This window comes from Podarcis cretensis (genome assembly GCF_951804945.1).
Source record: "Podarcis cretensis genome assembly, chromosome: 8".
NCBI lineage: Eukaryota > Metazoa > Chordata > Lepidosauria > Squamata > Lacertidae > Podarcis > Podarcis cretensis.
Genome location: NC_137177.1, coordinates 73,689,953 through 73,717,481, shown reverse-complemented (window position 1 = coordinate 73,717,481; position 27,529 = coordinate 73,689,953). Strand labels below are relative to the sequence as shown.

The 27,529-nt window shown below is 47.3% G+C and overlaps 3 protein-coding genes across 5 annotated transcripts in view; 1 reads left to right on the top strand and 2 right to left on the bottom strand.

The window, feature by feature from the left end:
- The window catches only part of VWA1 (von Willebrand factor A domain containing 1), a 40,567-nt gene extending 24,007 nt beyond the window's left edge, over window positions 1-16,560 (top strand). The window contains exons 3-6 of the mRNA XM_079987051.1: window positions 6,073-6,351; window positions 12,543-12,815; window positions 13,653-13,922; window positions 15,406-16,560. Coding sequence (XP_079843177.1) covers window positions 6,073-6,351; window positions 12,543-12,815; window positions 13,653-13,922; window positions 15,406-15,446 — 863 coding nt within the window. The 3' untranslated portion in view covers window positions 15,447-16,560. The remainder of the gene's footprint in view (window positions 1-6,072; window positions 6,352-12,542; window positions 12,816-13,652; window positions 13,923-15,405) is intronic.
- The window catches only part of FNDC10 (fibronectin type III domain containing 10), a 243,253-nt gene that overhangs the window by 27,669 nt on the left and 188,055 nt on the right, over window positions 1-27,529 (bottom strand). The window lies entirely within an intron of this gene.
- LOC307222038 (uncharacterized protein) lies at window positions 14,688-26,599 on the bottom strand. Of its 3 annotated transcripts, none has more exons than XM_079987056.1 (6): window positions 26,308-26,597; window positions 25,108-25,238; window positions 22,480-23,371; window positions 21,045-21,218; window positions 19,400-19,598; window positions 14,688-14,910 (listed from the first exon to the last, which is right to left on the bottom strand). In XM_079987056.1, the coding sequence occupies exons 1-5, from the start codon at window positions 26,352-26,354 to the stop codon at window positions 19,430-19,432; spliced, it is 1,413 nt and encodes a 470-aa protein (XP_079843182.1). In that variant the 5' UTR covers window positions 26,355-26,597; the 3' UTR covers window positions 14,688-14,910; window positions 19,400-19,429. The 3 variants fall into 3 exon arrangements, with proteins under 3 accessions (XP_079843182.1, XP_079843181.1, XP_079843183.1); XM_079987055.1 differs by having other exon boundaries at window positions 26,282-26,596; XM_079987057.1 differs by lacking the exon at window positions 25,108-25,238 and having other exon boundaries at window positions 26,282-26,599.

Below are 27,529 nucleotides of genomic sequence, written 5' to 3'. Positions count from 1 at the left end.
ATTTTATTTATGTCCCGCCGCCCCAGCCAAAGCCGGGCTAAGAGCGGCTAACAACAGTAAAAGTAACACAGTTTACAGAAAATCACAATTAATTGGAATACATTCTAAAATCAACCTGAGGGCCACATCTCCTTCCAGGGGCCACATGGCAGTGTGCGGAGGGCCAGAGGCAAAAGTGGCGAAGCAACCAATATTGCAGCTGTCAGTCAATCTGAACAACTGTGAACGAGGTGCCCTTGATGTGGTATTAGATCAGATCTATGCCTTAGATTCATTGAAAGCATGTGGCTTCTCCCAAAGACTCCTGGGAACCTGATTCTGGGGATTGGAGCTCCAGGCATTTGCAGGTTTCTAAAGGAGCCATGGGACGCGGGTGGCACTGTGGGTTAAACCACTGAGCCTAGGGCTTGCTGATCAGAAGGCTGGCGGTTCGAATCCCCGTGACGGGGTGAGCTCCCATTGCTCGGTCCCTGCTCCTGCCAACCTAGCAGTTCGAAAGCTCGTCAAAGTGCAAGTAGATAAATAGGTACCGCTCCGGCGGGAAGGTAAACGGCGTTTCCGTGCACTGCTCTGGTTCGCCAGAAGCGGCTTAGTCATGCTGGCCACATGACCCGGAAGCTGTACGCCGGCTCCCTCGACCAATAAAGTGAGATGAGCGCCAAAACCCCAGAGTCGGCCGCGACTGGACCTAATGGTCAGGGGTCCCTTTACCTTTTTAAAGGAGCCATTTCCTCTGTGAAGATTGGCTGCAAGCAGGCAAGCAAGCCACTCATGTTGTGTCCGGGGCGCCTGCCAAGGTTTGATCACCAAGTTGACAGGGAGGCAGGGCGTGTGTCATGCCGAGAATGAGGTGCAGCAGGAAGGCACTGTCTGAGGTTTACATGCCAATTGCACGTTTGACAACCTGGATTCCACACACCCCCACAAACTTGTAGCTGCTTCTTCTCAGGCTGAGTGATGTCACATTTCTTCCCTGGGGCTGTCCGTGTCCGCAGCAACAGGGCTGAGCGACCACAGACAGCAACGGTGCAATCTCTGTTCCCCTTCCTTTTATAGCAGGGGAGCCCCCTTCATCCTGAGAGCCACCTTCGCTTCTGGGCAACCTTCTGCAGGGTGGGTGGAGGATGCCAGGGGTGGGTGGGGCCAGAGGCCAACGTGGGCGGAGCAAGAAATGCAAATGTGGCTTTTAAAAACATAGTAAACTAGTTTCTACGCATGTGGTCCTTCGCTCCTCCTCATTCTTCAGCCAGGCAAGCGAGGGACAGGATCGGAGTTCTAGCCAGGAGAAAACACTCAAGGAAGTTGCAAAGCGTGTCTGGCGAGGGGGCGTGGCCTGGGGAGAAAATAGGTGTGGCTGGCGAGGGGTGTGTGGCCTGGGGAAGGGGGTGTGGCCTGGAGAGAGGGGCGTGGCTGGTGAGGAGCCATGGCCTGGGTCAATATTAACTCAGTGACAAGAGGGAGGGTGTCTAAAAGCCAAATAGAATGTCGAGAAGAAAATGCCCTAGAGTTCAGTTTTTTAAGAGATGCTTTGGAAACAGCTACTTCAAGGGAGAGAGAGCTGCTCACCAGCTCAAAGAGGAGAAACGGCACAAGAAAGCTTTAAGACAATGAGGGTTTGAAGCAGAAAGAGCAAGGATGCTATCAGGCAGTGGTGGTGAACCTCAGTTGTTGTTGTTGTTGTTGTTTAGTTGTTTAGTCGTGTCCAACTCTTCATGGCCCCATGGACCAGAGCACGCCAGGCACTCCTGTCTTCCGCTGTCTCCCGCAGTTTGGTCAAATTCATGCTGGTAGCTTCGAGAACACTGTCCAACCATCTTGTCCTCTGTCATCCCCTTCTAACTGTGCCCTCCATCTTTCCCAGCATCAGGGTCTTTTCCAGGGAGTCTTCTCTTCTCATGAGGTGGCCAAAGTACTGGAGCCTCAGCTTCAGGATCTGTCCTTCCAGTGAGCATTCAGGGCTGATTTCCTTAAGAATGGATAGGTTTGATCTTCTTGCAGTCCATGGGACTCTGAAGAGTCTCCTCCAGCACCATAATTCAAAAGCATTATGGTGCTTTTGAATTATGGTGAGCCTCAGTCTGAGGGGCCAAATCCAGCCATCGGGACTCTCCCCAAGCCACACTCTTCACTGGCCTGGCTCAGCACACTCCTTGGGTGTTTTTGCTTAACTGGAATGCATGCTTGAACTCTGATCATGCCTCTTGCTTGTCTGGACAAAGGATAGAGAAGGGTGTGTTTAGAAACTAGCCTATTAAAAACATATATTCATCGCTCCGTTCCCTATTGCCTCTGGCCCCATCTACCACTTCCACACTTTTCAGTGCAATTCCCTGACACATCCCTTCCAACAAAAAACAAGGCAATTCCCCCACCCACCCACCCACCCACCCAAAGCATTTTTTTATTTTGATCTTTTTTGCACAAGAGCACCAAACCCACTTTAACTGAGCAACCTGCATTTATTTGCCTGTAGGCAGTTGACTCTCATCTGCAATGCAACCACAATGTGGGTGTACCCATGTTGCAGATGGGAGGACTGAGGCTAAGAGAGAGGAGAGGGACAGGGAGAATTTATGCATGGCCTACAGCTAGCTAGGAAGCAATTAAGATCCGATTTCCAAATCTCAGCTACGGAAATGAATGAAGCTTTCAACGTTCTCAGGTTTGTCAGAGGGCTTGCATCTGTCTGGACGCTTTGGGCGGGGAGCGACGTGATCCTGCACGGTTCTAGCAACCTGGCGGCCCTCTGGGGTAATGTCTGTACAGTTTCAAGGCCTGCCAAGCATGCTAGAGAGCTTTCCGTGCCTTGGCAGGGCCTGGCTTGGAATGGGCTGGAGCCTGTCTCTGTACAGTAGCGAGCAGAAAACTGGCCAGGCCAAAAGCAAGGAGCTCACATGGCCCTGGCCTGCCTGGTGCCTGATTTTTATTTTTTAACTGAAGGCAAAGCAGGCTTAAAGCTCCCTCCAGACCTGCAGCAAGCCCCTTCCTCCCTCTTATCGATTTCCCTCTTTCACTGACAGCCATCAACAGGCCTGCTTAGGAGCCTGGCAGCTAAGGGGGGTGGGGTGAACAGAATATGTCCTTTAAGGGGCACCATAGGGCAGGAGTTTGAAGCATGAAACTGGGTCTCCATTCAGCAGAATAAGACAGACATCCCACCTGCCACTATGGCAGGGCTGCCTTACAATGTATGGCATAATAAACATTGCTTTGTTGTATCCAATGCTAGACCTTCCCAAAGTAGACCCATTGAAGTGAATGGGCATGCCTAACAGAGCTCCATTCATTCAAATGGGTCTACACAGAATGGAACATCCCATCGCCACCTAAAACAGGGGTGAGGGACCTTTTTCACCCCTGCGGATCGGGTCATTTTCTCTCCCACCTCACCTCTCGAAGGCCAAGTGTCACTGGTGGGCTGGGCTGCCCACCAGTCAATCAGCTGGTGTCGCACTGATGCCAGCCAACCTTTTTGGTACATTAAAGTCTGGTTTGCTGGACTCTCCTGGTGCCGCCCTCATAACCAGGAAGGGATTTAACCTGGGGGTTAATCAAGGTCTTGCTTGGGTCTGCAGGGAGATGTTCATGCAACTGAATAGGAGCCAAGGATGAACATCTGGCCGTTCACTCCAGGAGTTGGGAACATCTAACCCTCCAGATGTTGCTGAGCTGCTGTTCCCCATCAGCCCCTGCTATCGAGGTCCAAGGCCAGAGGGATGCTGGGAGTTGGAGTCCAGGAACATCTGGAGGACCACTGGCTCCCCAACCCAGTGTAGTGTAGTGTAGTGTAGTGTAGTGTAGTGTAGTGTAGTGTAGTGTAGTGGTTAAGGGCGGTGGACTTGTAATCTGGTGAACCGGATTCAATTCCCCGCTCCTCCACATGCAGCTGCTGGGTGACCTTGGGCCAGTCACACTTCTCTGAAGTCTCTCAGCCCCACTCACCTCACAGAGTGTTTGTTGTGGGGGAGGAAGGGAAAGGAGAATGTTAGCTGCTTTGAGACTCCTTCGGGTAGTGATAAAGCGGGATATCAAATCCAAACTCCTCTTCTTCTTCTTCAAACCTATCCTAGACCCAAGACTGAAATGGCAGTGATTGAGGAGTAGCTCACAGCCCCGAGAATAGACCCTAAAATCCAATTCTTGGGCCCAAGCTTAAGATCTGCAAACCCTGCCCCCTGGAATATCCCCAGGCGTTTATTTATTTTTATTTCATTTGTTGAATTTGCATATTGGGCATTCTCTCCCTAATAAGAAGGGAAGAGACCCACCAATTTCTAACCTTCAAATTCCTCACACTGATGTAGATGATGTTGTCTCTGCTTCCACCTGCTGGTCTTGGGGGAGAGATGCAGAGAGCAGAAACACACTTGGGGGGATGGGGCATGTTTGACTCACCTGAGCCTACCCTCCTCCTTAATAAGTACTTTTAATCTAAAGATAATATCAAGTTGTGGGGTTGTCTGCAGCACTAGTCCTATTCAGAGCGGACCTACTGAAGTTCATTGCTATATCGGGGTCTGGAAATGTAATTGAATTGGTTTCTTTAATGCAGTGGGTCTCCAATATTTTTTTCTCTGGGTCACACTTTAAGAATAAAAATTTGCTCACGCCACACCAACGTTTTTATTGATAAGAAATACATTGGAAAACAGAAAGAAACGACTCCCAGCAGTGCTTGATTTATAACAGAATACAACTACAGTACTTTACAATATGATCATGGGACATCGATAAAGTATAAAGCAATGCAGTTACATAAGAACACAAATCATTCCCAAAATATAATTATAAGCAAGCCTCTTACATGTGCACTTTAGTATGTATACAAACTCAAGGAGATGTGTGAGCTTGATTTTGCTGGGTAATTTCATTTATATTAGGCCTAATTTGAGACAAACATCTCCTCATCAACAGAAGGAAACCTTTCTCTTTTCTGATCTTAATAATAGTAGTAATAAGTATAATAATTTATTAATTGCATGCCACCCACCTGACTTTTGCCCCAGGCGGCTCCCAACAAATTATAAACCAAAGTAAAACATCAAACCTTGAAAACTTCCCTATACAGAGCTGCCTTCAGAAGTCTTCTAAAAGTCAGATACAGTAGTTGCTTATTTCCTTGATACCTGTCAGTTTGAAAATCCCTGTTCGCAACAATATATCATGGAAAACTGCAGAAGAATAGCCAATGTGTGGGTGCTGTTTCTGGTTGTAAATCCAAACAAGATTATTTTGATACTATAGTATCAGTGTAGTAACCCTGAAATGTTTAAAAGTTTCTTTGATTGTCCTTCAATTTTTCCACCACACTTTCCATCCTCTCCTTTGAGAACCACTGGTTTAATGGCACAGTTAATTGGTTGAACAAATGGTGGCTGAGAGGAGCAAGTCGGTTTTCTTTTGCCTAGTTGTCTAATCATATTATTTCAATACTCTCTTGTTGATTTTCATTTGTCACATTTTACAGCTTGTTTTGAGGCTGTTTTCTTTCCTTGTTTGCCATGAATTTCCCTTGCTTTCGCAGCCGATTCTTACATGCAATGTTTCTTTTTGTACAAAAGAAGATGCTGTACTTAATTGTGCTTCGCAAAATGTAGAAACCATCTGATATTTTTGGATGTTTGCTGTTTATTTAAGATACCTTAGCCTATGTTGCAAACTGCTCAGAGTTTTGTTTAAACAGAAGCAGTGTGTAAATCTTCTAGATAGGAAAATACAGTGGTACCTCGGGTTAAGAACTTAATTTGTTCCGGAGGTCTGTTCTTAACCTGAAACTGTTCTTAACCTGAAGCACCACTTTAGCTAATGGGGCCTCCTGCTGCCGCTGCGCCGCCAAAGCACGATTTCTGTTCTCATCCTGAAGCAAAGTTCTTAACCCAAGGTACTATTTCTGGATTAGCTGAGTCTGTAACCTGAAGCGTATGTAACCTGAAGCATACGTAACCCGAGGTACCACCGTAAATCATTTCATGGACATGTCTAACCCAGAGAAACTGGAATGGATATATTCACCCTTCCCTACCTAAGAAAAAAACATTGATCAATGAATCACTGTGCCTTTCTCCACTCCAGGTGTCATCCAAGCCAAGCGTCTACGTGCGACCGATATCTCAACAAGCAGCTTCCGCCTCATTTGGCCCAAGTTTTTGACCCGGGAGACAGGTTATTATGTCCTGGAGTATGCCCCGACCGGAGACCCCAGGCGGAAACTGACCAAGCAGCTGACAGGTGACCACACCAGCTTCCTGGTGAGCCACCTGGAGCCCCAAACCACGTATGAGGTCGCCCTCATTCCCGAGTCCAACGAGAGATACATGCCACCCCAAACCACCAGGGTCACCACCTTGGAAGGTAAGACAAAGAAGGTCTGGAGGGGGCGGGCACAATGGAAAGTCATCCTAACTCAGCCAGCGGCCAACTGAGAGGCAGAAGTTCTCTGGCCATTTTGACTGCTTGGCTCCTTGTTCTCCTGTCTGTCTTCACTGTGGTCGTGCAGTGTGGCATAATGGTTAGAGCAGTGGTTCCCAACCTTTTTTTGGCCATGCCCCATCAAAGCGTCTCTAAAATCCTGATGCACCCGTCCCCCCAATATATATTCTTCTTATTCGAAAAGTGAACTCCTATTCATGTGGTAAAGGTAAAGGGACCCCTGACCATTAGGTCCAGTCATGGCCGGCTCTGGGGTTGCGGCACTCATCTCGGTTTTTTGGCTGAGGGAGCCGGCGTACAGCTTCCAGGTCATGTGGCCAGCATGACTAAGCCACTTCTGGAGAACCAGAGCAGCGTACGGAAACGCCGTTTCCCTTCCCGCCACAGCGGTACCTATTTATCTATTTGCACTTTGACGTGCTTTCGAACTGCTAGGTGGGCAGGAGCAGGGACCAAGCAACGGGAGCTCACCCCGTCACGGGGATTTGAACCACTGATCTTCTGATCGGCAAGTCCTAGGCTCTGTGGTTTAACCCTCAGCGCCACGTGGAGGGGGCCTAAAAGGCCATTAACTGTTAATAGCTCATTCTTGAATTGCCCCCCTTAAAAATCAAATTGCCCCCTTACGGGGTGTGCGCCCCACATTGGTAACCATGAGTAAGAGTGTCCAGCTAGGACCTGGGAGACTAGGGTTCTAATACCAACTCGGCCACAAAGTTTGCTGGTCACTGCCTCTCGGCCTAGCCTACCTCATCTTTGTAGAGTAGGCTGGTTTCCACACAGAGACCCCTTTCTTTCCTCCATCCAGGCTGCCAGGCATTACCTCCTATCCCCGAACTATGAAAGCTGGTCTTTCAAAGAACAACTGCTTAAGAACTGGTGCCCATGTTTGATTCCCTTCCCTTTTTCCTTCCTTGTCGGTGGTGGTTGTTGTTGTTGTTTAGGTAGTAAGTCTGCAGGAAAGGTCTGCCTCATTTTAATTGCATGTCAGCTAGGGCTGCCATATTTCAAGAAGTCAAAAATCCAGACACAGTTGCTCAGCTTTTCTGAGCGACCGTCCAAAGTCATTCAGCTATTTTTTTATTTGTTTTAAATAATATTTATTAAAGATTTTCAAATATAACAAAAAAAGAAAAACATCCAAATTTAAAAGCTTATTTTCATTGGCTTCTTTCCAGGACTTCCCCTCCCCTCCCCCTCTTGTATTCCAGTTCTTTCAAACAGATTCAACAAATTCTTACCCCAAATTTTAAAATTATTATCATTGGCCCAATTTAAAAAATATTTTCCCATCCCCTAAAATCGACCTGTTCCCTTCCGCGAGTTCCCCTCTTTAATATGCAATACAGATTAAGATAAACAGAAAAATAGAAAAAAGAATAAAGTGTAATTTAACACCCTTTGGATTCCAAATTTCCCTCCCCCCCTTCCCGGTTGCATTCCCAATGTCCGTCACTGTCTACTGTCATCCTGGAGCTCCCACATCTAAACCACAGTCCTTCACCAATCCGCTTTGCCGTCTTTTTATTAGTCTTTGCCGTCTTTTGGTCATCTTTGATTTCACATGTCCGATCTTGGAAGGAGTCTATCTTCCAACTTTATCCAGTTCTTGTTATTCTTGTTGTTCTTATTGTTCTCTCTCCTCCTCTTTTTTTTTTTCCCTGCTCTCCATTCAGCTATTTTAGGGTGACCAGCAGCAGCGGACAGCAGGGTGGCGAGCGGGCTTATGAAATCGCCATCTGGGAGACGACCAGGAAGCAATCACTGCACAGCGCTTCCTCCTGGGAACAGATGGAATCCCAGACATTTGTTATTAAATTAAAAATTCTCCCTGGGCATCAATTTTGCTCCCACCCCACCCCAGACATTACTGGAATTTTCCTGTTTATATGGCCACCCTATGTAAGCCAATCTGGGAGCCTTTGGGGCTGAAGAGCAGGGTTCAAATGCTCTGAATAAATGTTGTTGTTGTTTAGTCGTTTAGTCGTGTCCGACTCTTCATGACCCCATGGACCAGAGCACGCCAGGCACTCCTGTCTTCCACTGCCTCCCGCAGTTTGGTCAAACTCGTGCTGGTAGCTTCGAGAACACTGTCCAACCATCTCGTCCTCTGTCATCCCCTTCTCCTTGTGCCCTCCATCTTTCCCAACATCAGGGTCTTTTCCAGGGAGTCTTCTCTTCTCATGAGGTGGCCAAAGTGTTGGAGTCTCAGCTTCACGATCTGTCCTTCCAGTGAGCACTCAGGGCTGATTTCCTTCAGAATGGAGAGGTTTGATCTTCTTCCAGTCCATGGAACTCTCAAGAGTCTTCTCCAGCACCATATTTCAAAAGCATCAATTCTTCAGCGATCAGCCTTCTTTATGGTCCAGCTCTCACTTCCATACATCACTACTGGGAAAACCATAGCTTTAACTCTGAATAAATAGTAATGAATAAAATAAATTGTCAGAGTTCAAGGATACATTCTAGCCAGGTAAAAATTCTCAAGTAGGAGCAAAAGAGAATCAGTGAGGGTGTGCAGTCTGGGGAGATTTTCAAGGGCTACTCAGAGCCTGTTGGACACATTTGGCCTCCCGGCATGAGGTTTCCTCCTGCCCCAAAACTAGATGGTCACATTATCTGATGGGACATAAGGCCCTTCCAATGTTCCTATGAGATTTTTAAAAAAAATAGCTTCAATTCATCCTTCCCAATGTTTGCTGACCCACGCAATAGATATGGAAGTGATTGGTCATGTTTTCCTTTCATTCACTGCAACGACAGCTCCAGGATTTTAAGGGCCGAGAAATAATTACCTCTGCTTCCACCGGGATAAGCAAGTTTTCATGTCAGGCACCTAATTCTTGCCATTGGTGAAACTCCTCTCAGTAGGGTAAAAAAACCCAGGAAGCAGATGGTGAGATGAGGTTTGGCATGGCTCAGTCTCTGCATTGTGTTGGAAACTGCTCTTAAGGGGGTTATTATGGGATGCTAGTGCCATTCCACTTTGGAGCCGCTCTTACACTTTGTTCGCTTATGTCACAGCTGGGATAGATAAAAGGAAGGACTTCTTCATCCAGCCAAGAGCCTAAGTATGGAATTTGCTCCCATGAGAGGCAGTGAAGGCCAATAACTTTTGGATGGCATTAAAAGAGGGATAGAGAAATTCACGGAGGAGGAGGAGGCTGTTGGTGGCAGCCAGCCACAATGGCTATGATCTGCCTCAACTTTCATTTATACCTAGTTTGGGAAATAAGTTAATAATAATAATAATTTTATTAATCACGCCCCGCCTATCTGGCTGGTTTCCCCAGCCACTCTGGGGCAGCTTCCAACATGTACAAAAACATAATTAAACATCAAACATTGAAAACTTCCCGGTACAGGGCTGCCTTCAGGTGTCTTCTGAAAGTTGTGTAGTTCTTAATCTCCTTGACATCTGGTGGGAGGGCGTTCCACAGGGAAGGCGCCACTACCAAGAAGGCAACTGCTGAAAAGTTGTCACAGGAACCCCAATATCAGGAGTCCTTGCTGCAGGTTCATATTCTACGCTGTCATAGATTCCCTGAATTCTTCGCTCCTAGAAGCTGTCAGCATGCAGCAGTGGCCACACCCTGGAAATGGCTTTGACTGGCTGGCTAAACCAGATGAGGGCACCCTATGGGTCTCAAACCCAAGGCTTGGTGAGTTAGAGATCTCGACTGTCTGAGAAGACAGACTCTGGGGGATTGAGCAAACAAGACCAATAGTGGGTCCAACGGTCAAGAAGGCGTTTTCTGCACATGCTGTAGAGCAGCGGTTCTCAACGTGCGGGTCCCCCAGATGTTGTTGGACTACAACTCCCATCATCCCTGAGCTCTGGCCTTGCTAGCTAGGGGTGATGGGAGTTGTAGTTCAAGAACATCTGGGGACCCACAGGTTGAGAAAGGCTGCTGTAGAGGGAAGTGAAGGGCAGATGGGGCTCATCAACCTGGGAAGGGAGCCCATCTGAGAGAAGGAAGACTCAGGTTCTAAACCTCCACTGCCTTGCGGGATATCTTTGGGAGAAGAAAAGGCTAAGGAGTAAACCTTACACAAATCCAGAGTGGAGTCCCTAAGATGGTTGGATGGTGCCTTGTATAATACAGTGGTACCTCGGGTTAAGTACTTACCGGTAATTTGTTCCGGAGGTCCGTACTTAACCTGAAACTGTTCTTAACCTGAAGCACCACTTTAGCTAATGGGGCCTCCCGCTGCTGCTGCATGATTTCTGTTCTCATCCTGAAGCAAAGTTCTTAACCTGAGGTAATATTTCTGGGTTAGCAGAGTCTGTAACCTGAAGTGTATGTAACCTGAAGCGTATGTAACCCGAGGTACCACTGTAATAATAATAATAATAATAATAATAATAATAATAATAATTTATTACTTATACCTTGCCCATCTGGCCGGGCCTCCCCATTCCACCCAGAGTGTATACCTCATTCCAGCCAAGCAGGTGCCAAACGTATTACTCTGTTTTCCTTTGGTCTACATCACTGAGGCTGAGGGGAAAGGCTTGTTTTCTGGGCAGCCCGGGAGCCCCTTACACTGCCCAGACTTGCGCCCTGCTGGGTCACTAATGCAGGTTTGACTTCACCCCCGGAGGCGCACTCCATTGTCTCTCGAGAAAAGACAGATGCCAAGAACAATAGGCAGGGAGTGGCCGAGGTTTGAACCCTCCTTCTGTTGTTGTTGTTGTTGTTGTTGTTTTTGTTGTTCGGAATAAAATCTTATTCAATTGATACTACAGATATGGCCATGATTGCCCTGCTACCATCTTAACTGAGGGAGTGTGTCAGAAGTTGCCTTGCACCAGATCTGTCTGTGCCTGTCAGGCATGGAGAGTCCTCCCCTCCCTTCAATAACTTCGCAGATCAGAACTAACGAGCAGTTGATATGTTTTAAAAAAGTAAAGGGACCCCTCACCATTAGGTCCAGTTGTGACCGACTCTAGGGTTGCGGTGCTCATCTCGCTTTATTGGCTGAGGGAGCCGGCGTATAGCTTCCAAGTCATGTGGCCAGCATGACTAAGCCGCTTCTGGCGAACCAGAGCAGCGCACGAAAACACCGTTTACCTTCCCGCCGGAGCGATACCTATTTATCTACTTGCACTTTGACGTGCTTTCGAACTGCTAGGTTGGCAGGAGCAGGGACCGAGCAACGGGAGCTCACCCCGTCGCGGGGATTCGAACCGCCAACCTTCTGATCGGCAAGTCCTAGGCTCTGTGGTTTAACCCACAGCACCACCCACGTTCTTTTATTGCAGCATCATGTTGCGAGCACAAATACATAGCTCTCCACAAAGAGGGCAGTTGGCTAGTCTAATCCGACTTCCGACTTCCGCAGCATTTTGGGCTCCAATGGGAAGTTCCTCCCTCCCTCTGACTCCTTTGCTCTATGATACATTCGGACCACTGAATCCGTGGTGAGTTGGGGGGGGGTCCCCCACGCTCTCAAGAGACGTCTCAACTAGCTGCCCCCTCCCTTCTGGTTCTGTTGTCATTATCTCATAACTGGGTAACTCCTCTCTTCTTCTTCTTTTTGTTAGAACGTTTATTAATTTTCCAATAAAAGGCATCCAATTAACATATCAAATCATAATCCAATAAAAATAAAAAAACTAAAATAAAAAAGTTCAAATTATCTTCTGAATTGTAATTTTTAATTTTACAACTTCCCACAGTCTGAACCTTGAGCATGTCCAAATCTCAGCCTCATCAATATTTCCATATTTCCATATCTCGATTTTATCTCTCCAAACTTCTTTGGCTCTGGCTCTGCAATCCTCAATCATGTCAGAAATCAGATAACCTTTCGTCCGTTGAGTGCAGATTTGTTTGTGTAATGTACCTTTACAACTGTTTTTTTACCTGAATTATCGGCATGGCTGGGGTCCGGTCTTGTGGGAGTCAGCCATTTCCCACCACCGGAAATAGGAACTCCTCTCTAAGCTGCTCAGCTTCTGTCTCTCTCTCTCTGCTTCTGAACATGCTGTGGACAAGGAGGGGGCCAGCTCTCCATCAGAGAGAAGCTGGTCTTCATTCCCCAGTCCTTGTCTTCAGACCATTCCCTGACAGTGCCCCCTTTTCAGTCTGTCTACCTTCTCTCCACAGAGCCCATCAGCCCAGCAAGAGTCCTCATCTCAGACTCCAGGCCCCACAGCATCCGGGTCAGCTGGGCCCCTACTCCGGACAGCGTATCCGCCTATCAGGTCCTATACGGGCCCCTGCCTGGGAACGCAGTCAAGCTGGTGGAGGTCGATGGGAGCCTCAACTCCACCATCTTGGATGACCTGACTGCCAACACCACCTACTTGGTGACTGTGTCTGCCATTTATAAATCGGGCAAGGAGAAAGCGCTGTCGGCCAAGGCATGCACGGCAGAAGGTGAGGCGGTACCCACGCCCTCCACAGGGACAAAATTTGGAGACAAGGAAGGAAGGGTAGTGCTGACGAATTAAACTGGTGGCACAGGTGCATTTTCTACATGCTCGGAGGCCCCAAACCAAAGAGAATGTGTCTCAAGATGCTGAAGAAATGTGGATTTTCCCCCTTCCAAAATAGCCCAATGTGTTCTGTTTAATATGTGGCCACCAAGGCCATATAACACCAGTCCTGAAAGACCTACATTGGTTCCCAGTATGTTTCCAAGCACAATTCAAAGTGTTGGTGCTGACCTTTAAAGCCCTAAATGGCCTCGGCCCAGTATACCTGAAGGAGCGTCTCCACCCCCATTATTCTGCCCAGACACTGAGGTCCAGATCCAAGGGCCTTCTGGCGGTTCCCTCACTGCAAGAAGCGAAGTTACAGGGAACCAGGCAGAGGGCCTTCTCGGTAGTGGCACCCACCCTGTGGAATGCCCTCCCATCAGATGTCAAGGAAATAAACAACTATCTGACTTTTAGAAGACATCTGAAGGCAGCCCTGTTTAGGGAAGTTTTTAATGTTTGAATTTTTATTGTGTTTTTAATATTCTGTTGGGAGCCACCCAGAGTGACTGGGGAAACCCAGCCAGACAGGTGGGATATAAATAAATTAATTATTATTATTATTGCTGTTGCTGTTGATATTGACAGATCTGCTTGTCCCACGGCAAAATGGGTGTGGTTTATGAGAAGGGGCGGAGCTGTGGGGACCTGGCTGCCAATAGCATACAGTTATTTCTGTTGACATTTGCTGATGGAAATGCACTGTCTTTATGCTCTCTTTCTTCTCGCTGAGCAGAGAACTCCAGGATAAAGCACCTGCGCTTCGAAGACTTGAGCCCCACCACCGTGAAGGCCTCGTGGGAGCCTGCCGACGGCAGCGTCCTGGGCTACCGGGTGAGGTGCCGGCGGCAGGCTGGTTCTTCGACTCTCCTCAGCGTCTCACCACAGATCCACAGCGTGCTGCTGTCAGACCTGGCGGAGGGCAGCACCAACAAAGTGTGTGTCAAGCCTGTGTACAGGAACCAGCAAGGGAAAGGCGTGTGCCGGATGGTCCACAAGCAGCCGGGTAAGCTGTGGGGAGACTGTGACACCCTCCAACGTGGATGGCCTTGCCTTAGAAGGGGATAAGATGGGTCCATGCAGGAGAAGGCTGGCAGCATCTACCAGTTGTAGATGCCATTGTTGGAGGCAGTTATGCCTCTGATCACCCATGACTGAGGAGTCACGTTTTATTCATTCATCCCGTAAAATTCACACACCCCAATTTGCTTGGAACTTTGTGATATCAGTATATTAGGTTTGATTTTGGTATGGAAATCTGTTCCTATGTGCTTAGCTCTAGAGATCCCCATTTACTTAATTTTATTTGGCATCTGTTACTATACTTTGTTATGGGATGTGGGTGGTGCTGTGGTCTAAACCACAGAGCCTAGGGCTTGCCGATCAGAAGGTTGGCGGTTCGAATCCCCGCGACGGGGTGAGCTCCCGTTGCTCGGTCCCTGCTCCTGCCAACCTAGCAGTTCGAAAGCACGTCAAAGTGCAAGTAGATAAATAGGTACCATGTTGGCGGGAAGGTAAACGGCGTTTCCTTGCGCTGCTCTGGTTCACCAGAAGCGATTTAGTCTTGCTGGCCACATGACTCAGAAGCTGTCTGCGGACAAATGCTGGCTACCTCGGCCAATAAAGCAAGATGAGCGCCGCAACCCGAGTCGTCTGCGACTGGACCTAATGGTCAGGGGTCACTTTACCTTTACCTTTACTATACTTTGTTACACACATACATAGGTATAGATGTACATACATGTTTCACAAAGAGAACAAAACAATAAAATTATCAGTAAAATAATAATAATAGTTTTATTATTTATACCCCACTCATCTGGCTGGGTTTCCCCAGCCGCTCTGGGAGGCTTCCAGCATATATAATAAAATGTAATAACATGTCAAGCATTAAAAACTTCCTGGTACATGGCTGCCTTCGGATGTCTTCTAAAAGTTCTGTAGTTCTTTATCTCTGTGACATCGACAGGGAGGGCGCCACTGCCAAGCAGGCCCTGAAAACCATAAAGCAAAAGATAGAATCAGCAATGAGCTAAAAACAGATTAAAGAGTACATCCGTATTCTACATAGTCTGCATAGGTTGGTCTAAGCAAAAACGTTCTGGGCAGGCACTGAAAAGAGGACAAGGGATGTGCCAGCTTGGCGTCAATAAGTAGGGAGTTCCAGAGTGTGGGTGCTGCCACACTAAAAGATTGCTTTCTTACAAAAGTGGAAAACGTATTACGTGGCAGTGACAGTTCCGCCTGTCAGCATGACAGATGTCAGGGACCATGGGAGTTGTAGCTTAACATATGGAGGGCTACAGGTTGCCTACCCCTGTAGGCCAGGAGAGCCAAACAACTACCTTTCTTTTTTCATTTTACAAAAGGTTTTGGGCCTAATCGCCTGCCTGTCCCTTTTGCTCGCCCCAGGCGAAAGGCCGAATAGCTGTTTTGCATGTTCATTGACTGCCAGAACTAACCTCCTGCGCTTTATGCCCTGTTTCCAGCTTCGGCAGTGGGAAGCTACAGGCACAGACAGAGAGCGTGAGTGTTAAGAGACTCGAGGAGCACCTCTGCAGAGCAGAGGGAAAGACTGGACAAGGAGGAAGGCCGGAGGAACCCGTACGAGGTGGTCACCCTTCCAAGCCTGCTCAAGCCCCCCCTGAAGCACTCTGGCTCCCTCCCCCTGACAGCCATCTTGCCTACAAGATCCCAAGCTCCGGTTTGGTGTTCAGAAAAAGGGCTCCACCAGGAAGATGAGATTCCGCTGTGGGGATGAGCCAAAAAAAAAAAAAAAAAAAGACTGGGACTCAGAATTCCTCTTTCCTTACTGTATTCTATTTATTTGTGTTTTAGTATGTGCTGTAGCTGGGGAAGAATGTCACAGGACACCCATCCCCATATAAGAATGTCACAGGACACCCATCCCCATATAAGCCAACACTTGCTATATGATGTGCTCCTTAACTGATACAGCTGCAATTCAGTCAGAGGCACGCAGTGTAGAGGTGCGAGGAAGATAAAAATGGATTCCACGGGGACCTAGTTAAGGCCAGAGTTAATTAAGGATGGGAGAAGGCATCGTTTTCCATTCCGCCCTGTATTCATTGCAAGCAGCACTGTTTTCCTTCTGCTGCAGTTGGCCTTCCTCCAAACTCTACATCATTCATCTTGCTGTCTGCTGTGCCGAAATCCCGCAACTTCCCTAATTCACGTAATTAATCATTACATAGGTTATGTTGCCGTTACTTTATCCCGCTCTGTTCATTTCAGTGCAATGGAAACACAATGCAAATAGGGGGAAATGTAATCAATTTCATACAATTTTCGGACTGAAAGCAGCAGCAACAGCGAATGCCTGATAGTATTTGCGGGATCAATTTCCATTCTGGCCACGGGATGGATAAGAAGATGTCAGGCCTCCCAGGCAGATGTAAACCCTCATAGCATGTATTCCACAAGAACTCTTTGGAGAGGATGACCTGGATTTTCCCTGCATCAAAAATGTTCCCTTCCTTATTCTTTCTTGTAAGCCGGAAAGCGTTTCACTCTTTTGCACAACTCTTCCATGTGTTGTTTTGCTAATGTGGTAGAGATTGCCTCTCTGTCTCCTTATAATGCATCCCTTTGGAAGTCAGTGAATTAAACAAGAGAACAAATGATCTGTTTGATTTGGAAGGAATTTACAATTGGGACCTAAGCTAAGTGCCTGCTGGTGTGTCCCCCCCCCCCACTCTAGCTTTCAAATCCAGTGTTTGACTCTTAGGGTAAATATATTTTGGAATAGCATGGTCCATGAAAAATGATTAGTCCAGGGCTCTTGGATGGTGGCAGACAGGGGCAAGGAGACAGAACAGGGCCAGCCCAGATTACAGTAAAATCCCAGATGAATAAATTGCTGCACTCTAGTGCCACCACTGCAGGTGGCCACAGGGTGGTATTGCAGGTACTGAATTATTACGATTATGATTTGGGTACAGTGGTACCTCTGGTTGCAAACGGGATCCGTTCCAAAGGCCTGTTCGCAACATGAAAAGCCCGCAACCTGAAGTGCCGTATCTGCGCAGGTGCGCGGCGTGTGCGCATGCGCAAAGAGCGATTTAGTGCTACTGTGCATGCGTGAGCAGCAAAACCCATAAGTAACCCTTTCCGGTTCTTCCGGGTCGCCACGGTACGCAACCTGAAAAAACGTAACATGAAGCAAAACGTAACATGAGGTATGACTGTATTTATTACCCATCCTTTGTCTATGGTCCCAGGGCAGGTTAAAGCATTAAAACACATTATTAAAAAACACTTTAAACAACTTACAATCACAGAAATAAGGTGGGTCCTAAAAATATACACCTCAGGTGACAAAAGCCAGGATAAACACGTGCAGCTTCAGCATTTGGCAGGAGATGTATAATGAATGTTCTATGGGGAGGGAGTTCCACAGGTTAGGAGCTGCCACTGAGAAGGCCCTTTCCCAGACCACGGACACCCCTGAGCCTCTGAGGGCAGAACTGCCAAAAGGGCCCCCTCTGGCCATCTCAGCACCTGAGGGTGTGGAGAAGTTGTTCTTGTAGATATTTAACAGGGATCAGGTGATATGAAGTACCAGTAGTTCCAATAGTCCTATAAAGCTTCTGCTTTCAGCCTTCTTCTTCAGTGTGCTCAGACAGAGGCTGGACAGCTGGGCTATCCTATCTGCTCAGTCATTCATCTAATGAGTGATTTGCCCATTCCCCTGTTCTGTGGCGTTACTACTTGCCTAGTAAGGGGCTGTGGGTACCTGTTTCTCTCCTGACCATCCTCCTCCACCGGCTTCTCAGTGGAATGGGTATAAAATATAAGACAACTGGTCAGACTATTTCAGGTCATTATTTTGTTTGCACTCTTTTGGGCTGGAAGGTTCGTCATCCAAGTCGCCTTTCCAGTGGTTCAGGATGAGATCAATGCGTGTGAAATCCCAGTGAAATGGAGGACTGGCTTCTCAACTCAACAAATGTGAGGTGGAAAGGGAACAACCACAATTATTCAACCAGAAATCTCAACTTTGGATGAAACTCGGCTGACCTGTTAGCCCTGAAAATAATTGACTTGCACAGTGCTGCTACAAAGACACCTTGGTGGGTGGCCTCAAAAGGCACATTAAACGCTGGCTTGCTCATTTGTTTATTTATCTGGAGAAACTGTACCCCGCTCTTCAGCCAAAAAGGCTCCCAGAGCAATTGCATACAATCAAAACAAGGCAGTCATTACCTGCAGGCTTACAAGCTTAATAAACACACACACACATACACCTCAACATAGAAGGGGAAAGGGACAAGAAGGGAGGAGGAAAATGAAAATGAAAAGCTCTGGCAACCATTTCTGAACAGTTCTCATAGAATTGTAGAGTTGGAAGGGACCCTGGGGATCATCTAGCCAAGGGATCAGCAAACTTTTTCAGCAGGGGGCCGGTCCACTGTCCCTCAGACCTTGGGGGGGCTGGACTAAATTGGGGGGGGGGGGTGAACGAATTCCTATGCCCCACAAATAACCCAGAGATGCATTTTAAATAAAAGGACACATTCTACTAATATAAAAACACACTGACTCCCGGACCGTCCGCGGGTTAGATTTAGAAGGCGAATGGGCCGGATCCGGTCCCCAGGCCTTAGTTTGCCTACCCATGAACTAGCCCAATCCCCAGAAATGCAGCTGTCCCATGTGGGGATCAAACCTGTGACCTTGGTGTTCTCGGCACCATGCTCCAACCAACTGAGCTATCCAGCAGTAGTCAAGTTGTTCCCATACTGACCAGTCTGTACAGTTCAGGGGCAGGAGGTGCCTGGTATAGAAGGAGCTCCATGAAAGCTGATGAAATGAGCCTTCTGCTTCCTATCTCTCCCACGGAGGCAGCCTGATGGCATGGCTGCCCCCAAGTGACAGGGAAGGGGAGGAGAGGCTCGATGGGTCTGGCCCGTTGATGCAGAGTCGATGCAGAGTGTGACTCTCCTGGTATCACCCTCATAACCAAGGCTACATAAACACTAACCGCTTTGCTGCACAAAAATGTAGCTTTGCGCAATCCAAAATCATTTGTGCTTGACCTCAACCTGCTGCTTTTAATCAAAAATTGGTCATCCCGCCAAAGTGGGTGTGGTTGCTGAGGTCAGGCCAAGGCATTAGCTGGTTCCCCCAAAGATTAATTTTGTTTGCCTATCCCAACTGGTGGGCCTCTAAATATTTTGGACTCCCACCAGCCAGCATGGCCAATGGTCAGGGATGATGGGAACTATAATCCAAAACTGCACCATTCAACACAGTCCCCTCCAGGAGCTACAGACTGCAATGCCCATCCTCCCTAACTGTGGACTATGTTGTCTGGGGCTGATGGGAGTTGTAGTCCTCAACTTCTGGAAGACACTTCATTGGTCCAAGGCACCTGGAGGGCACCAGTTTGGGGAAGGTTGACTTGCCCACTCACCGCTGGACCTCCACCAGTGACAAGGAAGAGAGAATCAAGATCCTCACCCAACAATGCAGGTTTATGAAGACTGATCTTCATCCATGGGACTCCAGGTGGTTGGAGCAGGGCTGCTGCTGGAACTCTTTGGAGGCTGTTGCCAGTTCGTGCCTGTAGTCATAGATGGACTGTACATCCTGGCTGTTTCTCAACAGTTCGTTATTCTTGCGGGCTTCGTAGTGGAACTGAGAGTTCCGCATCTCGTACCTTGAGACAGGGGTGGCGTGGGGGGGGAGGGGAGAGAATTGAGTCACTTAGTCTGATCACAAAGTGAGGCAAAGTCTCAGAGTCTGGCTGATGGTCAGGGAGGCAACCATGCAGGTGAGAGGCATGGAAAGGAAACCCAGATCATTATACCCGTCGGGTGTCAAAGTAAGCCACACAAGTCGAAGCCACAACAGTTGGAACAATAAACCCACAGAACTGAAGTTCCAGGAAAGGCCTGGTACTTTGATGTAGGGAGGACCAGAAATGAAAAAGGCTCCTCATTTGCATAGCCCCGCCTATGAAGCAAGTGGGAGGAGCAACCCATTATCCACCACGGAAAGAGAAAAATGGAAGGGATCGCAGAGGCTCTGGCTACACGTCTCATGGGTTCTTCAAAAATTAATCAATCTATGCTTATATTCTCACTCCATCATCATACGCATCTAATCTCTCTAATTCAGACAAGAGAAAGAACGGGGGCAATTAGCTATGAAAGTAAATAAGGATAGCATAAACTGGACATGGGAAATGGTGGCTCGTGGCTCCAAAATCTCCCTCAGATTTCTCTGCCTGCCTCTTGGGTGGCCTTACAATTCATCAAAGGCAAAACCTGACTTAGATGCTGCTAGGCTTTATGTGACTTACGCCAGCCATCGCCTAGGAATTCTAAGAAACCAAAGAATCAGTGCAGTTTTGAAAACAGAGGTTCAAATGAGTAAATCAGTGGAGTTTTGAAAAGTTCAGTCCGCTGTCTTAATTCAAAATGGCACCCAATTGTATCCAAGCATAGAAGAAAACCTGCTTCTCAGGAACCATCACACACAATTTCGGTTACAATATCTTAAGTGGTGTCCAAATGCATACTGTAGTGACCAAAACAAATACATTGCAATCTGTATGGTAGCTATAACAATGAACCTCAGTCAATACCCAAAAAATAAGTTGTTCTGAAATGAAGAACCAGTTAGAACCTTTATAGCTCCAAGTTGCTTTCCTGCAAAACAGGAAGCCACAATAAAACTGTCCTCCACAGCAATTGCAGCAGAGAGCAAACCAATAGCTGCTGCCCAGTGATCTACCTGCCAGATTCCCTGCTTTTAGACTCCCCACACCTAAGAAGAAGAAGAAGAAGAAGAAGAAGAAGAAGAAGAAGAAGAAGAAGAAGAGTTTGGATTTGATATCCCGCCTTTCACTCCCTTTAAGGAGTCTCAAAGCGGCTAACATTCTCCTTTCCCTTCCTCCCCCACAACAAACACTCTGTGAGGTGAGTGGGGCTGAGAGACTTCAGAGAAGTGTGACTGGCCCAAGGTCACCCAGCAGCTGCATGTGGAGGAGCGGAGGCACGAACCCGGTTCCCCAGATTACGAGACTACCGCTCTTAACCACTACACCACACTGGCTCTCAGCCCCACAGCCCCACCCCACAGCTTGACAACCCCCACTTACCATTTAGGCTTGGGACCTCGGGTCCGTTCCAATTCCTGCTGCCTCTTCTGCTCTAACAACCACGCCTCTTCCATACGCAGACTCTCAAGCCGGAGGCGAGCCAGCTCTCGCTGGTACGGAGACATCTCAACCAGGGCTCTGCCGACATCACCTTCAGCAATAGTCTGCAGGAACCTGTGGAGCCAGTGAGGCCTTGTTATGGTTTCTGCAAGGCCTCCCTCCAAGCAGCCTTGAAAGCATTTGGCACAGATTTGCCAGGCGAGTGACTCTTTTCAAGCCTGCTTTCAAAGCCATCTCCTAAAAGCAGTGAGGCGGAGATATTTTGCAGGGTGAATTGTTTGTTTCTTGTGGACGATAAATGACTACTGCAAGCTAGTGGTTTTTCTTGGGGTTGCCAGACCCTCCAAGTGTCCCTATTTTCCAGGGACATCGCTGATTTAGAGAAGCTGTCTCAGTTTCCTGGAATGTCCCACTTTTCCTTAGGATGTCCCTATTTTCACTGGAGAAATGTTGGGAGGATATGGGCTGCTGGGGGTTAGTCAAATGTTTTCAGGCCTAACAACCTATTTGCTATGCTGTCCGCAGGGTTGAAAAGACGCGAGTATTTCACAAATCAAGGAATTCCCCAGGGGACTTTCCTTTCATCATGGCTCTCTAGGGATCTCTCTCTTTGGCCCTTGGGACTATCACTGGCCTTGCTTCACACCCCAGGTGTTTTTGCCTAGCTGGAATGTGTCTGTGAACTCTGATAATGCCTCTTGTTTATATGGATAGAGAATGTAGGCATAGCCAAACTTGGCCCTCCAGATGTTTTAGAACTACAACTCCCATCATCCCTAGCTAGCAGGACCAGTGGTCAGGGATGATGGGAATTGTAGTCTCAAAAATATCTGGCAGGCCGAGTTTGGCCATGCCTGGAATAGAGTGAGTGTGTATGTTTAGAAATCAGCCTGCGGTATGAAGGTAACATTGGCATACATTGCTCCACCCACTTTTGCCACTGGCCCCACCTAGAACTGCCATGTGGCCCCCAGAAACTTGCCCAGAAGGGAATGCAGCCCTCGAACTGAAAAAGGTTCCCCAGCCCTGGTTATATAGCTAGATAATTCACCCTCTGAACCTCTCAGGGAGCGGGGACATAGAGATGGGCCTCGGATGACAAGCACAGAGTCCGGGTCAGTTTGTATGCAGAGAGGCGGCCCTTAAGGTATTGAGGGCCTAAGGCAGGCTGACTGCAGATGCTGACTGCTGCTACCATCAGCCAGGACGGGCCACAGTAAGGGATGATGGGAATTGTAGTCCAACAATACCTGGATGGCCACATGTTTCCTCATCCTTCCTTTAGAGCATCATGATCTAGACTATCACAAGAGCAGAATGGAGAATTGTTGAGGGGTGACGCCGACTGGGCGTCATGGAAAAGGTTTTCACTTACCGTTCATTGAGCTCCTGGGCTGTGGGTGAGGAAATGGCAGCAGATGGCAAGCTGTAAGGAGTCCAAGGATTGCTCCAAGCTCCCCTCTCGATTGCCTTGCTGGGAATCCAGGATCTGGAGGCTAATGTCCCTGGCCTGTATATCCTTGACCGTGACCGCCTACTTGACCCACTTTTGCTACCATTTTCCCCGGACTTGCCAAGCTGAGGCGGGGGCTGCGCACAGGCATTCGCCTTGGCCGAGTTGGGTCTCCAGGCGGGCTTTGGAGACTGAGATCGAGATCGGAGCCAGCGGGTGCGTTTGTTGGCAGGCGAGAGCGAACACTCACGGTTGCTCCCAGAGGAACCGAGACTGAGCGAACGGCCTCTGTCGAGGGAGGAAGAGGTCCTTTTCAGCAAGGATGTTCTAACTGGGGTCTTCGGAGGCAACAAAGACTTGACACCGATCACATGAGGGGCACCGAGTTTCAAAGGGAAAGCGAAATCCGCTGAGGGGTGCAAAGAGTTTTGACTTGCAATCTCGCTCCCCAGCAGCCCTGCCAGCCGGTTCACTGGGGACGTGGTAAAGGTTGGAAGGCCCAGGCTCGTCAGGGCTGAATACTCTCCTAAGGATTTGAGCAAGTGTTTTGGCTTCAGGAACCACTCCATTTCCACCGGGGTCTTGGCTGGGCCTCCAACGCCTGACTCCATATAGCTCCCAGCAGGAGCCGCTGGCCACCTGGAACTGAAAGGACCTGAGTCAGCTGCAGGGTGCAGGTCAACGGTGCGTTCGTGATTTGGGTGTGAGCGGAGACTGGAAGCCAAGCTATCCACTTGGAGCTGAAGCTTCCGCAAGCTTTCTTCCAAGTTGTCAATGCTGGGGATCTCCTCCTTGCGGTGAGATGAGTAACTGCCTAGGTGGAAGGAAAAACCATTTATTTAGAAGAAGCAACAACCAAGAAACGGTCAGCAGAGCAAACCTGACACTGCCCCAAAACACCTGGTTTGCATAACACCTAAGCCATGGTTTATAAAACACGGTTTAGTTAACCACAGTTAAAAATTATTGTCCAAACCCAATGGCTTAACTATGGTTTACTAACTGTGGTTAACTGGCATTCATTAACTAAGGTTTGTAGTTAATTTTACCCATTTTTATTCAACAATGTGAGAGGGGAAATAATTTTTGATCACAGTTTTGCTTGTAAAGGAATATGTGTGAGACTACATGTTAATTTCATAGATGTTTTGTTGCATCATTACATCAGAGGTGAGCAGGTTACAAATTGGTTTAAAGAGGTATGGCAGATTGCACTATTACAAAAATTGACAAATAATTCAAGACTTGCATGAGGACAAATAAAAAAAATCACTGCAATCTGGGTTAACTTTATAGATTTTATGACTGTAGTCGAACATGGTAATCTTCTGGCATCAGCTCTTCATATTGTGTGGTTGACATAACATTCCTAACTTCTGCTTCTTTGGTGAACTAGGCTCACCTATGGAAAAAATAACATCTCTTATACCTCTAGGTGGTGCTATAGTTATGTAAATATTCTGAATTAAGGTTTCATTATTTTTGTTACTTCAATCCATCTCAAAGCATTTTTTTATTTTAAAATTTTACACTATGGTTTGGTTTGGTTTCATTTTCTATGTGTATCGTGATTTAGTATATAATATTATTAGTTTGATTAGTTTCTCATATTCTTTTTAATTTTTTTATAAGCTACACTGGCTTAACAACAAATATGGTGTATGTTACTACTAGGGAATTCCCAAATAAGTTTTCCCCAGCTCCTATTTTTGATATATGATGTATTGTTAAGAATTTAATAAAAATATTTAAAAATACAGTACAGTAAATATATTAAAAAGTGAGTGTGAACTCTAACATAGCCCCAAACAAAATAATCAATGCACAAGAGAGATCAGCAAGCTTGAGGGAACCCCAGTACAGTGGTACCTCGGGTTAAGTACTTAATTAGTTCTGGAGGTCCGTTCTTAACCTGAAACTGTTCTTAACCTGAAGCACCACTTTAGCTAATGGGGCCTCCTGCTGCTGCCGCGCCACTGGAGCACAATTTCTGTTCTCATCCGGAAGCAAAGTTCTTAACCTGAAGCACTATTTCTGGGTTAGCAGAGTCTGTAACCTGAAGCGTATGTAACCTGAAGCATTTTCAATCCGAGGTACCACTGTATTTGTGGAAGCAAGGCGGGGAGGGACTTTAGCAAGGAAAACCCTGAGGGATGATGACCCAAAAACAGTTAAAGGAAGACTGTGAATTTTCATTGGCAAAGAACTGAGTTCATCTAACTCACTATTGTCTATAGACTAGCAGCAGCTTTCCAGGGCTCTCTCTCCCAGACCTACCAGCAGATGCCACTGGGAACTGAACCTGGGACTTTCTGCATGCAAGGTAGATGCTCTTTCAATGAGCTATGGCCTTCTCTCCTATCAGGCTAGAAGAATAAACTCCACCCCCTTGACTTTTACAAAGCAGGCTGGCAAGAGATGGACCCCCACCTCAGTTTGTCCTCAGCACAGCTCTGTGGTTAGGTTAAGAGGTTAAGAGCTCATGCTCATCCAATGCCCTTCATGGCTGAGTGGGGGATTTGAACCTGAGTCCTAGTCCAGTCTTCTTACCATTTTCTCCTTCAACCGATGATGATCTTCCCTGCTTATCAGGAGCCTGGTATCTCCCTAGGCTTGAGAAGCTAAAGTTCTGTGTAGTGTTGGTTCTTTGGCTGTTGCTAAGGCACACTTTTGGCACCTTCCTTTAAAAGAGAAAACAAACACTGTTCACCAACAAAGTTCACCAACATTTCCTGTCATTCTCTTGTCAAGCGTAAAGAAACTACTATTTGTATTAGTTTTTATAGTGCTTCACATACTTGCCCCGTCTCCATGGGGTACAACTGAAAAAGCCAGCCCATGAGTCCCCAGCCGATGGACTACTAAAAGGGTTTACCTACAGATCTTTAACACAGTGGCAGGAGGATATGGTATTTCATTTACCTTGGACCTAGTTCATTTATAGCTTTAAATGACAACATAAGCACCTTAAATCTGGCCCTGGATATCCGTATTTAGACCATCCCAATTTAAATTCTGAGTAGACATACACAGGACTGCATCACAAGCCTTGGTGTACTCTGTAGGTTGTAGCCAGTGTTAGTCCTACTCTGATTAGACCCAGTGAAATTAATGGAAACGGCTCATTTTGGTCTATTAATTTCAATGTGTCTACCCTGTGTAGGACTTAGTTGGCAGCAACTGGGATTTACTTCTAAGTAGATGACATACACGGGATTCCAATCTCAAATCGGAACTGAAAGAATGGGATTTACTTTTAAGTAGATGACATACACGGGATTCCACTCTCAAATAGGAACAGAAAGAATGGAGCTGAGAGGTCAATTCCCAGAAATTCCCCTTACATTTAAAACCTCAAATTGGGATAATGTATCCTCCTCCCTAAATCAAGTCCCAGCTTTTTTTTTTTAAAGGGGGGGGTGTCGTCTTTGCTTGTAATTTTGAGAACTTAAGGGCATGTGTTTGAGTTTGCTTTCCCCTCTGCCCTCCTATTCCTATTTTCCTCATGTGTCATGACTTTTTAAGACTGAGGGCCAAAAACAGACCCAGGAGCTGATTTGTAATACATCCTGAGAGCCTTTTTTTTGGCAAATGCAGTAAATATACATAAGAAAACAAAACATACCCGCCTCCATTTCTCCTATTTATTTAATTAAATACATAAATAAAACATACAATAAATAAAAGATAGCCTTCCCAGAATCGCCCGTCCCTCTCCCAGCACCTGAAGGTGACTCCACTGCCCCGCACCCGCAAAGCTCCAGCCTCCGCCATGCGCGCCCTTCTCTGCAAAGCATCACTTGGCATCCTCCTTAGCGACAGCCTCAACATTCCCGTTGCTAAGGAGAAGGACCGCCTCCTTCTTTGCTACAGGTTGAATTCCCCTCCCTCCCTCTCAGATCCCGCCCTTCTTTTCAGATCACCCAATCGTATCACTGCTCTCCACGGGAAGGGTGGGTTCACTGCGCTGGGAGCCAATAAAAGACGAGAAGAGTCAAAGGCACATGATTTAGGAGTCCCGCCTTCTGCTTCTGCTTTTGCCCAATAAGCATTCCTGAAAGGGAGAACCTGCAGAGATAGTAAAAGTATAGAGCAGGGATCCCCAAACTCAGCCTTTGATGGGATGATGGGAGTTGTAGGCCAAAAACATCTGGAGGGCCGAGTTTGGGGATGCCTGGTATAGAGTGACACGTTGAATAAATTGCTACATTGTTGTTGTTTAGTCGTTTAGTCGTGTCCGACTCTTCGTGACCCCATGGACCAGAGCACGCCAGGCACTCCTGTCTTCCGCTGCCTCCCGCAGTTTGGTCAAACTCATGCTGGGAGCTTCGAGAACACTGTCCAACCATCTCGTCCTCTGTCGTCCCCTTCTCCTTGTGCCCTCCATCTTTCCCAACATCAGGGTCTTTTCCAAGGAGTCTTCTCTTCTCATGAGGTGGCCAAAGTATTGGAGCCTCAGCTTCAGGATCTGTCCTTCCAGTGAGCACTCAGGGCTGATTTCCTTCAGAATGGATAGTTTCGAACTTCTTCCAGTCCATGGGACTCTCAAGAGTCTCCTCCAGCACCATAATTCAAAAGCATCAATTCTTCCGCGATCAGCCTTTTTTACGGTCCAGCTCTCACTTCCATACATCACTACTGGGGGGGGAAATTGCTATAGATATATCTATATTTCTCTCTCTCTCTCTCTCTCTCCCTCTCTCTCTCTCTCAGAAAAACCTGGTGGGGCACACATTCTCCATCCCTCCCCTAGCCGTTGCTAGATTCCAAGTCCCACGAGCATGGCCAATGGCAAAGGATCCATGGGAGTTGTAGTCCAGCAAATACTCACAGAACTTCCGCTTTTGCGTCCTTGGCTCTAAAACTACACTGTACGGATGAAGCAGGAAGAAGCCCGTCTGTCCCTCAACTCTATGGTTCCTCACGGTCTTTTTTTTTTGTGCACGTGTGTTTCCCACCAATGGCAACGCGC